This window comes from Galeopterus variegatus, unplaced genomic scaffold (genome assembly GCF_000696425.1).
Source record: "Galeopterus variegatus unplaced genomic scaffold, G_variegatus-3.0.2 Scaffold7990, whole genome shotgun sequence".
In the NCBI taxonomy this organism is placed as follows: Eukaryota; Metazoa; Chordata; class Mammalia; order Dermoptera; family Cynocephalidae; genus Galeopterus; species Galeopterus variegatus.
Genome location: NW_007734101.1, coordinates 74,980 through 89,339, shown reverse-complemented (window position 1 = coordinate 89,339; position 14,360 = coordinate 74,980). Strand labels below are relative to the sequence as shown.

At 48.5% G+C, this 14,360-nt stretch overlaps 1 protein-coding gene and 1 long non-coding RNA gene across 2 annotated transcripts; one reads left to right on the top strand and one right to left on the bottom strand.

Annotated features, from left to right (window-relative positions):
- Window positions 1–117: 117 nt before the first annotated feature.
- On the top strand, window positions 118–11,903 carry S1PR3 (sphingosine-1-phosphate receptor 3). The gene is made up of 2 exons (XM_008592525.1): window positions 118–289; window positions 8,323–11,903. Exon 2 carries the CDS (start codon window positions 8,471–8,473, stop codon window positions 9,605–9,607), a length of 1,137 nt encoding a protein of 378 aa, XP_008590747.1. The 5' UTR covers window positions 118–289; window positions 8,323–8,470; the 3' UTR covers window positions 9,608–11,903.
- Window positions 11,904–12,680: 777 nt separating this feature from the next.
- LOC103608081 lies at window positions 12,681–13,330 on the bottom strand. Its single transcript, XR_552016.1, has 2 exons — window positions 13,275–13,330; window positions 12,681–13,150 (listed from the first exon to the last, which is right to left on the bottom strand). It is a non-coding gene; the product is annotated as an uncharacterized LOC103608081 (long non-coding RNA).
- Between the last annotated feature and the right edge of the window lie 1,030 nt (window positions 13,331–14,360).

Genomic DNA, 14,360 nt, shown 5'->3' with positions numbered 1-14,360 from the left:
CGGCGGAGGAGGGGCGGGGTCCGAGAAGGGGCGGAGGCCGGGCCCCGCCCCCGCGGGCCGCTGGAAAAGTTTGCGGTCTGAGTCGCGCCAGCGCAGGCTGAGCGAGCCGGTCCGGGGACACGCGGCAGGACGAGCTCGGGCGAGGCCCCAGGCCCGGGAACGACTTCCCGAGCCCCGAGACCGCGGGCTCCCTGTCCAGCTGGCGTCTGGGCCGAGGAAGGGGCATCCCGGCAGCGCCGCGCGCCAGCCGTCAGCATGCGGGTGGCGCAAGTGCCGTTCCCAGACTGAGGTGAGCCGGCGGAGTCGGGTCGGGGCGCGCGCACGCCCGGGGTCGGCTAGGGGACACTGGGCCCAGTTTTCTTACAGAACTGCACCTGGTCCCGGCGTGCCGGTGCGCGCCTGCCGCCCGAGCGCGCCACATCAGCACCCCCACCCCAGGCCATCTATTCCGGTGACCGAGACACGCAGGAGCAGAGGGGGATGATTGCCTTTAACTACAGTTGGAGCGTTTAAAACGAGCTGGGTGTGAATAACCAGAATGAGAGTGAAGAGGCTCTCCCTGGAGACGTCCTATCAGCCGGCTTCTCGGACAGTTGCAAAGTTCGGCGCCCTCCCAGGACGAGGGCTGGGGAGCGCTCGGGGTGGCGAGACGGCTGGGGTCGTGCGCCTGGAAAAATCATTCTTTTAACTACCTTAGCGACAACACTGCGTTCTTCCTTACATTTCTCAAACAAGGCACTTAGAGCTGTCACAACCCGGGCTGCAAGACAAAGCCCCCGCAATGCAGTAATGAGGTTCCCACGGAAAAAAAAAAAAGTGTATTGCGTACCACCCAGTGTCCGAACGCTGTCTTTCTCTTTCTGGCTCTGGACACTCCCAATGGCATGTTTCTTGGCGGTGTTTTTATATTTAGATATAAGAGACGGAGTTCTTGTTGGAATTTTAAAGGAAACACACTTCGTTTTGAACATTACAATAAAGAAAGAGTAGCAGCATGAACAGAGGGCTCTTCCGGAAGATTCTGTTTAAAATGGAAGGTCCACCCTGTACATAGTGCCCACTCCTAGCCAGAGTGCTGAGACTTCCAGAATTACGCGTCTTTCCATTAGAAGTCATAGATATTGTATGTGATCATGAGCTCGTAATTTATCTTTTCAACATTTTTTTTCTTCAGACATGAAAATCTTGCTGGCATGGTTAAGAAAAATATAATTCCTAGAAAGTCCAAGGGAAGGATTATTATGTTCTGCAGGTATATGACTAGCAGGGATGGCCATGCCCAGGGCTGGTGTTGGTGTAGGAGGTGGTGGTGGTGGTGGTGGTGTGTGTGTGTGTTAAGAAAAATATAATTCCTAGAAAGTCCAAGGGAAGGATTATTATGTTCTGCAGGTATATAACTAGCAGGGATGGCCATGCCCAGGGCTGGTGTTGGTGTAGGAGGTGGTGGTGGTGGTGGTGTGTGTGTGTGTAGTGCTTGAGGAGTTATGGAAGTGTCTGAATCTGTAGGGTTTTCTACTTAATCGGTGCAGAGCTCAATGCTAGGATGAATAATTTTGTTGCCGTAGAAGAGCCACATAGTGGGTTTTCTCAGTCAATAAACCAGTAAATGCTCACAGTGGACCTACTAAGTAGCTCCCGTCACCTGATATCAGAGATATAAACTACAAAGCCATCCCTTAAGAGAGAATAATTTCTCAGCCAGTTTTCATCTTTGAAAAATGTCATTTTCCTTTTTACATTTGTGCATTTTTTGAGTGCATTACTCTCCTCATCATTTTCTACCATATGGGGATGGTAGAAACTCCCATTTCCTGGAGAAAAAACTTTATATATTGGCCTAATGACCTTATTTCTCTAAATCCAGGCTGATTTTACTCTTTCTGAAAATTATGACACTAGTTTGATTCCATGGCATCTCTTCCGTTTTCCTCAATACCTACACTGTATATATTTTTATTACAGAGAAAATGAGAATTTGAGCATGCCACAATCTTGACAAATTTGGGGTTTCCCTGCACCTTTTAACTGCCAGAACTTTGTATTGTGCTCCGAGTGCTGCGGAAGCCGAGGAGCCACCCTAAGCAGTCTGTTTACATTCAGCGGAACCACAGTGCTGCGGGCTTCTTGAGCCTTTCTGTGTCTTCACATTTGCTTTTACAGCTCCTTATCAATTTTGGAGCCGTTTCCTATTATTCCTTTACCATACACTTTCTGTTGAATTAATTGCCTTAAGAATTTTTCCATAAGCTTTTGGAGATCATATGATGTTTGAGTGGAATCCTGTCTAGTTTCAGTGAATCATCCATTTTAGTTACTGTTATTGTTGCAGCTACTGGGCATAAAGTCTCCTTTTTTTTATTCCATTTTTGAGAAATTGAAGCTGTGCCTATAAGAGGCAAAGCAATAAGCCAGTGAAAAGATTGCTCAGTGGAGAGTGTGGTCCCAGTGGGAGGATTGTCACTGTCAGTGAATTGCACTGGTGTCAGGTCAGCGCAGTGAGCTGGACTGAGGGTCCTGAGTCAGTCGACCATGCTCTTTGGCCTTGAAAGTGCTGCTCCATTTCCCTGGCTTCAAACTTTTCCAGATACCTCAGTAAGCCCCCAGAATAGCATTCTGAAATTGTGCTAGCACAGCAGCTAGAAGCGAGTTGGCTCTAAAGCATGCTGGAGACGCTCTTGTCACCACTCAGGTAAAGAACAAGTGGAAAGGTGTCAGCCTCCCAAAAAGCATATTCCTGATTTGGTACACCGGAATCTGACATCTTCCAAGCTCTGGGACTAAGGACAGATGACCACCGCCACCCTAGCCTCAGTTTCTCTCTGTGTGCATTCAGAAGGCAGATGCTGCCACAGGGACTCATGTGATTCATCCAAGGTGCAAGGTGGCACATGTGCTGTGGCACCAAGTCAGTGCATTGCTTTGGGAAAGGATGGGAGGGACCACAGTTAGACTTCTTTGTCAGGATGCGTCTTCTTTGCCTGTCTTTAGCGGCCTCGCAGAGCCTGTTTTTACACACCTGCATTCATCCTGTGGGAAGCTTAGTAGTAATTCATTCCTATGCCTTTACCATGACCAAGCAGAGGAGAGAAAGTGTGAAAAGACTGACAGAAGCAACAAGGGTAAAAACCTCTAGTATCAAATGCAGTTGCCTTCCCATGGACAACTCCAGCAGCCCAGGAGGACTTTCACCCAGACAGACACTCGGGTGGCACCCACAGTTCCTGTGGCACAACCTATCTGGGGCTCCCTAGACTGTGCCCAGATCTGTAATAGCATCTGAGCTTTATTTGCTAAAGAGAGAGACTTGTAGAAAAAACACTGGAAAGCCGAAAGACCGAACAGAGAAGCAAATTCGCTCCCATTCTCTGCAGAAGAGGGGGAAGCTGTGAAAACCCTCCCTGGTTTGTCCGTAACATTTGCTTTCTTACGGGGGAGCTCCATCAACGGGCTGAGATCCGAGTGTCAGGCACGCGTGTCTGTGTGTGCAGCAGGCAGTTCGCGATGGACTATCCCTGCAAGCAGAGTCAGGCCCCCTGCGAAGTCCCCAAGAAGGGAAAATACTCATTAGCCAAGGAATTTTGCTGGAGCCGTGAAATGGCCAACTCATTTTCCTTTCTAAATTCTTTTAAATGGAGAAGAAAAAAAAATCTTGCTTTCCAAGAAATTTTGCTTGTTGGCAAATGCTTGGTGTTTAAATTCAGTTTAGAGGATGAATTAGTTGATTTCCCTGGGAGGCGTTGCCTTTTAAAAATGCAGCATCCTACATCTGACCAGGGGAAAGTTATCACTGTCTTATTGTGCTTTTTCTTTATGTCATTAGAAAGAGAGATCAGACTTTGTGGAAATATTTGCCTTTCCTTTTTTTCCCCTTTTCCTTCTTTTTATAGTTTGTTTATTTTTCAAAGTGACGTGTGGAGAAAGTGAATCGCTAGCGTAGACAGCACATCTGGAATCCATCCGGTCTGCTCTCCCAGCGCTCCCACCCCTCTTTCCCGCGGATGCGCCCCTCGGGCTGGGGGAAGGTAGACATCTCTGACATTGGCAGGGTCTAACTGCTTGGGGTCATCTACAGCAGAATCATTCTGTAGCCAGTGTCTTAGTGCTTTTTGGTGAAAGGAAAAAGTGTTGGTGTTAAAAGGCTTTGAGGCAGACCGGATATCCCAGCTTAATGAGGATGAGGTGCAGACTCCTAGGTAAGTCTTCACCGAGTAGAACTAAGAGAAGCTCAGATGAGAGCAGTGTCTCACTGAACAGAATGACTGAAGAGGCAGACAGACAGTCAAGTACTCTGGGGTCAGGGCGACTTGTTAGTGCAGCCCTTGGAAGTGAGTGCTTTGTGCCCTTGTCCAGGTGAGAATCTGCCAAGGGGTTGGGCCACCATGGGCATCAGTAGTGGTTAGAAGACCACCACTAATCAGAAAGAGTGTCTACGCTGGAGCTTGTCCGTACTCCTGTGTCTTCTGTAATGTGCCCCAGCTTTCTGAGTATGTACAAAACTAGTCTGCCCATAGCCACATTTCTCAGCATTGGGCTCAATTTTTTAAGTGTTCAGGCAGAAATTAAGCAGCAATCAAATGTACAGTATTACTGCCACCCCCAGGTGTGCTTACATTTTAAAATAAAGCAAAATGTGAGCATTTGTACTGTGTCCATCTTGCCCTCTGTGGGGGGCCACCCCTGCTCCCCACAACACCAGTTTTGCAGGATGGGCTGGCCAAGCATTTGTGAGTGCCCACTGCCCGAGAACGCCAGCACTCCTAGTGCCTCAGTAGTGACAGCACTGATACCGCAGAGAGGTGGATGCCTCCTCCTTGCCCCAAGCAGGGCTCGAGGACTCCAGGAGACTCGGTGGGGGTGGGGGTCGGGAGTGAGGGCAGAGCTTTCTTCCTGTGAACTTGAGATCTACAGCTGGCATCCCTCAGGAGAGGAAGGGAAAACTTGTCCATGAGATGCTTTTGACCATGCACGATAATGTTTAGACGCATCATCCAAAATCAATGTGGCCTTTAGCTCAGCACTTAACTCTCAGGGTGGGGCCTGCTTTGTAAATGTTGATAATCCAGAGAAAATAAGGTTTTAGATTCCAGTGACAACCGGGTACCTTCCAGTTATGAAAATGTGGAGAGTCGTATTTAACAAAAGATGTTCTGGAAAAATATGCTCCTTGAGAGATGAATATTTAATTTAGGGAAACAATAAATCAAGCATTAATGGGAAAATATGCTGGCTTTCCAGATTCATGGTTTCAATGGATCTCTGGTGCATCTTATACTATTTTTATTGTGGTTTTTACTGCTGGTTATTAGCTTTTAATCATTTGATTATTTTTTGCTCTGCTCAGTTTTATATGCAGGGGGAAAGAAAAAGAAAAAGATGTGAGCCTGCGGACCCCCCCGCCCCACCAGCCCTCTACTCCAGAGAGCATGTCCAGATCTGGCCATTGTAAAGGGACTCGCTTCCCTCCCACCCAGGCTGTGGGCAAGATCAGAGGTGTGGGGAACATTCAGGGGTGCCTCCAGGCGTACGAAGTGGTGGTGACGGGCTCTTTTGGGGGAGAGTGAGGCACAGGCGACAAGCTGAGTTAGTGCAAGAACAATCTGGATTATAAAAATATAACAGAGCTACCTAAAAGGACGAGGAGGGTGGAGCCACACTTGAACCCACCTGAGCTGGGGAGAAGGGGCCTCAGGCACTGGCACTGGCACCATGGCTTGTCTGCAGCTGGTCAGTTTCTGGGATAGAAATCCTCGTGGTGGAGCAGATGTCCCAGGGACCTCTTGAGATTAATCCAGCACGGTGGTGTCGTGGACAGCACAGCTGGCTGCCCAGCATGGGGACGTGTGAAGGTCCTCCGTTCAGCAGTGGTGGTGGCGCCTCCCAAGCTGCTGCAGGAGGAAACAGCGCTCTCTGGACATTGCTCATGCCCGGCTCCTTTCCTGCCTTTGCTCTGGGCCTTTCCCATGAACAGGGACACCCATGGTGCAGTTCACGGCATGTCGCGTGGAGATGGCAGAGCCCTCCCGCTGGTCAGCGGTGCTGTGCACTGGTGTTGGAGGTGCTGGGTCAGCCAAAGGCCAGGTTCTCCTCATGCCTGCAGCCTCACAACAGCACGTGTCCACATCCACAAGACACCCCTTAGTGGGGATGAAAATTGAACAAAGTGAGGGCGTGGAAATAGTGATTCTCCAGTCATTGCTCACAGATAAAGAAATAACTAGATGAGCGGTGGTGGAGGGCACAAGTGTCTTTGAGCACCTGGTAATGCACAAGGGGCTGGGAAGATGCTGTGAACTTCACCACGTTGTTGACTGCGTGAAGCAAGAGAGTCCAGGCAGAGCAACCGTGTGCTCGTGGGTACGTGGTCAGTGTTCAGAAAGTGTCAGCTGCTTCTTAAGAAGACAGCCTGCAATTTCTTTCAAAAAGTGATAGGCAGCCTCCGAGGATCATCACCAGGGGCCAGGCTGACTCCAGACAGTGTTAGAGAGCAGGTAGAATTTGGCTTGGAATTTGAAGAACGGACAAGATTTAAATAGAAATCAGGAGGGGCCAGAGTGAGAGGGAGCTGGTCTGCTAATGAGGCCACAGTCTTGCCCGGGTCTTGGTCCAATGGGGTAGGGAGCTGGGCTGGCCAAGGTCAGGGAAGGCAGGCCCAGGCCCTGTGCTGCCTGCCATGGCTGGTGAGTCACCATGACTGGGTGTGCAACCCCCCGCCTGTCCTTCTCCATCTGCCCAACCTCAGAACTTGGCTGCTTTTCCTTTCTGAAGTTAGAACAAGGCCTTGGCTAACAAGCTGACCTCGACCCAAGCCCTCTGTGATCTCAGACAGCTCTCACGGAGGGGCTGGGAAGGGTCAGAGAGCAGTTCCACAGACGTCAGCTCAGACAGCCCCTGGGGTTTCCAGAACCACCACCACTTCTAAGCTCCTGGACACTGGAAGAAATCTCTGCAAAGAAGCAATGGGCCATTTTTCTCCGATCTCCGAAAATCCAAGTCCCCCAAACCAACGTAGGACAGGAAGGGCTTTGACGGCATCCGTGGTTCCTGGAGAGTTGTGAGGGTGCACAACCATTTGGAGCCTCTTCTACTCGTTAGTCCCAGCACTAGCCCCTGGATCCTTCAAGGGACTGAGGCCTCGCTGGGCCTTGATCCGTACCTGGGAATGAACTCAGGAGTAGAGGAGCCCTGTGTCATTGGAGAGTGTCCATGTGTCTCAACCAAATTTAGGACTATGGCTTAAACATGAAAGTAAAAAACAAAACAAAGCAAAAAACTTCACTGTATTCACACAGTGGGCTGTTTTAAATTAACCTCATTTAATCTTAATTATATATTTACATACTTAAATATTTTAATTTAAAATAAATGAGTGCACCAACAGCAACTTCTGCCGAGATGATTGGGTCTGCTTCGTCATCAACGTCACAGGAACCCTATCAATGTCACCTACGGGGGGCGGGTGGAGGAAGGATTAGAACTCAGGACCCCTCGAGGGCCGGGGCTGGGGTTTGCTGCCTCTACCCTCTCATAGTGCTCCCAGATTTGTTGCCTCACATGCATGGATTTAGTGATATCTAATGTTTAGGCCTCTGCATTTTAAGCCAGACTCAAGGTGCATGTGATTTTCATTGCTTCTCTGTCTCCCTTTAACCTCAGTAGAAGTTTGCTCCATTTTCACAGGTTTGAATTCCTTCTCACCCAGCTCCGAGCTCGGCTGCCCACCAGTGAGGTGGCCGTGGACCATGCCCAGCCTCGGGCTGTTCCTCCTTCAGTGGCTCTGCCAGGCAGACCGAGGGCCCATCCAAACCCGATTTCTGGCCCTAGCTCTGGCCCCAGGGGAGGCTGTCTGTGAAGGATGGGTGCTTCCCACTATGTCGCTCCAAAACTCATCAGGGAGATCTTGGAAATCAGGCAGGCCTCATTCCGATTCCATCCTGGTTTTTGGTCCTGAGAAAATCCTGAAACTGGGAATAATGGTTTACCAGCTCCTGTGAAGTATGTGAGGACTGTCCGGTGAGCATTTCCTTGTGCTTTCAGATTTCTAGATGGAAGTTTTATTGGGGTCTGTCTGTCTTCCTTACACGATTGAATGCTCCGTGCACTGAAGTTCCCTTCCCAGCATCTCCAGACACCAAATCGCTTTCCATGGTCTCTCAGTCACTTAGGAACTTGGCCTGTGTTTAAAGATCCTCTCTGCAGCCCTGACCTGAGCAGGCCTCCAGACACTCCCGCAGTTTTCAGGCCCTTTGGCGAAGCCTCTGTTGCTGTGGCTTCTTAGCTGGAATTCGCTTTCTCAGTGGCGCCCCTCCTTGTGTTTTTGTGCAGGAGCCTGCTTCCGACACCCTCGCTGGAGTCTGGCTTATGTGCCTCCCTGAAGCCAGAGCTGCCTGCGGTCATCGTTTGCTCCTGAAATGGACGTTCCTCGGGCGCCCTCTGGTGGAGTGCGGCGCTAACCGTCCGTGAATGAGGAGTGATGGCCACCGCCCTGCCGCCGGGCTCGCCGCCTGCCCCGGGGAACGAGACCCTGCGGCAGCATTACCACTATGTGGGGAAGCTGGCAGGCAGGCTGAAGGAGGCCTCCGAGGGCAGCACGCTCACCACCGCCCTCTTCCTGGTCATCTGCAGCTTCATCGTCTTGGAGAACCTGATGGTTTTGATTGCCATCTGGAAAAACAATAAGTTTCACAACCGCATGTACTTTTTCATCGGCAACCTGGCTCTCTGCGACCTGCTGGCCGGCATCGCCTACACGGTCAACATTCTGATGTCCGGCAAGAAGACGTTCAGCCTGTCTCCCACGGTGTGGTTCGTGAGGGAGGGCAGCATGTTCGTGGCGCTCGGGGCGTCCACCTGCAGCTTGCTGGCCATCGCCATCGAGCGGCACTTGACCATGATCAAGATGAGGCCCTACGACGCCAACAAGAAGCACCGTGTTTTCCTCCTGATCGGGATGTGCTGGCTCATCGCCTTCTCGCTGGGCGCCCTCCCCATCCTGGGCTGGAACTGCCTGCACAATCTCCCCGACTGCTCCACCATCCTGCCCCTCTACTCCAAATGGTACATCGCCTTCTGCATCAGCATCTTCATCGCCATCCTGATGACCATCGTGATCCTCTATGCGCGCATCTACTTCCTGGTCAAATCCAGCAGCCGCAAGGTGGCCAACCACAACACCTCCGAGCGGTCCATGGCGCTGCTGCGGACCGTGGTGATCGTTGTGAGCGTCTTCATCGCCTGCTGGGCTCCGCTCTTCCTCCTCTTCCTCACTGACGTGGCCTGCAGGGTGAAGGAGTGCCCCGTCCTGTTCAAGGCGCAGTGGTTCATCGTGCTGGCTGTGCTCAACTCTGCCATGAACCCTGTCATCTACACGCTTGCCAGCAAGGAGATGCGGCGGGCCTTCTTCCGCCTGGTCTGCACCTGCCTGGTCCGGGGCTGGGGGGCCCGCTCCCCTCCCATCCAGCCCACTCTCGACCCTAACAGAAGCAAGTCGAGCAGCAGCAACAGCAGCAGCCACTCCCCCAAGGTCAAGGAAGACCTGCCCCACTCAGCCACCTCGTCCTGCATCATCAACAAAAACAAAACCCTGCAGAACGGGATCCTCTGTAAGTGAGCACCTCCACGCGTCCCCCTCTGCAGCTACGTTCTTATTTATTGCATGCGTGCTGTGACTTGGGAGACCCACTTTATTTTGCCCAACAGCCTGCCCCGTGTGGATGTCTCTGAAGGAAGGGACCCAAGGGGTCGCCAACCCATTTCGTGTAGACAACGTGCCTTGTCCTTTTCGTGCTCTAGGGTCTTCTGAATGTACTAAGCCGCTGACATCATCCGCTGCCTTCCACTGAGTCCCCGATGCTGCTCTTCGTTGTTCACGGAGAGGGAAGGTCGTGGGCCACACAGTACACAGTGTGGTCCTCAGTGTGTCTTTGGATGATGTTCTGATAACTTTACACTACATTGATGGTGCATAAAATGGACCCCTGTGTAGTTGTACATGTCTTACACACAATTTGTGTTCCAACTGTTTGCCATGTGGTACCTACATAAAGTCACAGTATACCATACAGTTACGAAGCAGTTATACATGTACGTTCCGATGGAACCACCAGCTACAAGGACATGGTTGTGAGGTAGGTAGACATGCCATTCCCAGGCTCCTCAGACTATATCTCCTGTGAAGCAAGTTTTTAAGGCCCAAATTCCTGAAAAGGGCTTGTCTAAGGCTGGCCCCAGATGTGTGGGTCTGGCCCAAACCAGCCCTGTGTCCCTTCAGTCGTATGTACCTGCATAATTTTAAGCACACCCAAAAGCCAAATCATGGGATTATTGGGAGGTTTCTGCAAATCACAGAAAAGCCAGCCAAGATCTCTCAGGAGCCTGCGCCCCCAGACCAACCAAGAAAGAACCACAAGGGGGAAGCAGGTGGACCGCTGGCCTGACCTACCTGCCCAGGTCTCCAGGAATAGTACTCTGCTCAATGTAATGGAGAGTTCCCACTGAGTGAGGAGAGGTGTACAAGACGGCATGTCAAGTCTGTGTTGAGTTTGATTCTATATCGGAAAAGCAGCAAGTCAGCAATCCGCTGGGTTGTCACAGCTAAGGAGCTGGGGCCATCAGTGAAGTTTCACAGCTTCCTGAAAGCTGACACTAACGGTGACTGTTACTGAGAGTAGTTCAATTGTCAGGTTCGGAAATGGGATCTGGCAGTTTATGCATTCTTCCAAGAGATGTATTATAATAATACCTACGTGGTACTGGGATTGTACTTTTCAACCCAAGCTGAACCTGTATCACTGTGTGTACCTTATAAAGGGATTACTTAGAAGACATTTTTGTTCACGTTCTTTCCCAAGGATTCTACATGTAGTGCAAACAGAGGACCAGTGAACACGTTTGTAGAGCTATTATAAGCACGTAGTTGCTGTGTTATTTGTAAAAATGAGAACAAAAACAACCCTCAAAAGGACTCTTACTTGAGTGAGAGGCCCCTGAAGTTTTTTAGGTTCAGAGAGAATTTCGCCTGAGTAAAATCTAAAAGAGCAGTCTCTTAACTCATTAATAATTTTTTCTTAGAGAAATTGATTCCTCTTTGTTATCTGATATAGCTACTCTTATTGAGGAACATTTCCCTGAGTCCTGGGTAACCTCCATGTACTGACCAAAGACTTTCCTAAGTTTTGTCACTGATGCGTGAGATCAAACGTATTTGTAAGCAGATGCTTATCAGGGGCAATCTTTGTTGCCTTCTCTACATCACTGAAAATGCCTTATGCTCTTATCAAATAGCATGAGAAAACCCAGGGTATTTCTAGAAAAGTAAAGCATTAAGGTACTGGGCTAACAAAAAATAAAAACCCAATGCATCAGTTTGGTTTCGCATTTTCACATCGGTAATGACATGACTTTAGAACTTCATCTGTGTCATAGTTTGAGTTGCCTGACGGCCCTTGGATTTCTCTGTCGCTAATATTAATAACACTTTGCTCCATAACCCTGACTTCCTCAATACCTTGCATCCACTAACTCTTCTAGGGAGCCCACCATCCCACCAGGAGGTATCAGTGTTTGTGGTGAGATATAAGGCACTCCTTCAAGATAACACAAAACTTCTAAGCAACCTTAAAAATATGCCAAGTTAAAAATACACCAAAAAAATAACTGTGCTCATTTGGTAGATGCAAAAAACAATCACCTTGGATACCAGTATGTAAGTTCCTAACTAGCTAGCCAGCTGGAGATAATGTGGAAGTCCAGCGTTTCAAAGCCCCGACCCTGAAGCTTGGAAGCAGGTGATCTTACACACCGTGGAAACCTATGCATCTGATCTCATTTCAGTTACTATTTCTCACTTACTATTGCCAATGTATGTTTTTTTAAAAAATAAAACCACAAGCTTTCGTATACACCCATGCTTGGGGTCCATGTGGTGGGACTGATTCACCGGGGCTACCCTGGTGGCGTGCGATGTGGTAGACTTGCTTCTCACCTGGCACCTGTGTCTCTCGGCATTTTGGGAATTAAACCACGTTTAGAACCTCAAATAACTTTCTCCCCTTATACTTCTCCTCTATCATAGGTGGTGTTTTAATGAAGCTTTGGTGGATTCGGCACTATTTACACCAATTTTGACAGATCATACTCTTTGAGGAAGGGTCTTCTAATAGGGAAAAAACTCTAAGAGCTGTGTCAATAAAAGGACAACCCAAAGATATGGGACCTTTGCTTCTGCTCCACTGGCTGTTATTTATGCAACAGGAGAGAATAGGTCAGACTGGCTTTTACTAGCTTTCCCCCTTACAGAGGGTCAGTTTTAACCTCTCTGTCCTGTGCCCTGTGTAAAGAGGAGGCCAGTGTTGGGAATAACTGTTCTGGTGGTGACAGTTGTTACAGCTTGTGATGAAATGCCCCCAACACAACCGAGGGCCATAGCCTTCAGGCCCATCCATCCACTTCTGATTCTGATTCCCAGGTCAACTGGGCACTAGATCAGAGAAGGTCACATAAATCTTCAGGAATGCTTCAGCATTTTTATCCCATGCCTCTGTCGGATGGGTGAGGCTTTGTCGTGTCTGTTTTTTAAGAAGTCTCCTGGGGAATCACTGAGGATACCTACTTTCTAGGGAAAAATTTCAAACTCCCCTCGTTCTTTCGTGAAACAATACAAGATCCATCATCCACATGGAAGAGACTTTTCACAACAGCCTTTATTGCCAGCAGACTTACACTGATAATCATTCAAACAGTTAACTATTAAGAAAAATGGTTGTTTCTCTCAACTGTTGAGACAGTTATTCTGTGCTGGTAAAGAGCCTTTCACAGAAATGTAACACGGTGCATTTTATAGAAAACATCTAATTAAATTACCAGTTCCATGCTTTCAAATTGTATTTACAAGTGCAAAACCTCAACACTCACATAGAGTGTCTAAATCAGATATCCAAAGGGTTTGCTACATAATCAGAAATGTGCACACCACTATTCCGATAATAAAGGCACATTTTCCAATAGCCAATCATAACGAGAAGTGCAGAATTACCTAAATTAGGGTGTCATCTTCCACTCCTGGGCCCCTGTGATGACACTGGGGGATTCTATGCAATGCCTCCACCTGGCGATCCCAGAAGCTCTGGGATGCACCAAACATGTCTCACAGGGCCTATGACTGGAGACCACATCATTTCCCAAAGGAGTGAAAAGGAGTCATTGATGGTGGAGAGGGAATCAAAACCAATTTTCACCACCTAGAAGCTCTGGGATGCACCAAACATGTCTCACAGGGCCTATGACTGGAGACCACATCATTTCCCGAAGGAGTGAAAAGGAGTCATTGATGGTGGAGAGGGAATCAAAACCAATTTTCACCACCTATTGTATTGTCAAATCTCCCAAATGTTGGCCAAAAAACTTAGGTTTTATCACTTTTCATCAAACAAGGATTAGAAAACACGAAATCAGTTTTATATTTCCACTCCTCAGGGATGTCTAAAAAGCCAATTCTGTTCCAATATCAAAGTAGAAAGTAGTGAACTGGCAATACGCCGAGACACAGACCGAAAAAGGGATTATTTTTATTTCACAAAAGTTAATGGAAATGAAACAAATTTTTCAAATAATATTAATTTATCGATTAGTATAATTTGCCATCCAAATGCTATTTAGAATGTAATAAATATCTTATTATTACACATTAAACTTACATGGAGTCATCTCCTAATTCTGGGATTTAATTCTGAATACAAAGAAACATTCACATACTTAGTTTTACAATATTCTGGAACAAGTTATATCCAAAAGTCAAATGAACAGAGAACATTCCACTTGCAACTAACATAGGTTGTTACCAAAAAGACAACTCAGTGTTCAGAGAGGGATTTGTCCATTAATCTCTGCTTTGTTAACTGTCACTTGATCTCAGTGTGGGAAACTTTGGTTGTGGTAAAGTTGTCTACGTGCATGTGAATTCATTACCTCCGAAGTCCAAGACCAGAGCATTCACTCCCCAGGTGCATATTTTTCCATTGATAGCATTTCAAGGTGAGTCAGCAAAATAGACACTTAAAATTGTGTAAGATTTCATTTCTGGTATTATCTTCAGTTAGAGTGGTTCTTCCAACCCTGGGGAAGGAGCCTGTGTATTTGGGGCTTAAGGGATTCATTTATCCAGGGCATCTGCGCCAGGTGGGCAGAGAAAGGATGGGAGACCCCTTGCCCTCTAGCATCCCTACTGATGCTAGCGACTCATCTGCCCTGTCCTGAGCCTTCCACGCCCTTTTCTGCTTTTCAGGCTCCGCACCTGACACCTGCTGTGCAAAGCCCTCGCAGAGCCCCCAGACCAACCTGGGTGCCCTACCCTCACGGTCCTGTTG

Coding starts and splice junctions, on each gene's coding strand:
- S1PR3 (XM_008592525.1), top strand. CDS start 8,471: ATGGCCACCGCCCTGCCGCCGGGCTCGCCGCCTGCCCCGGGGAACGAG.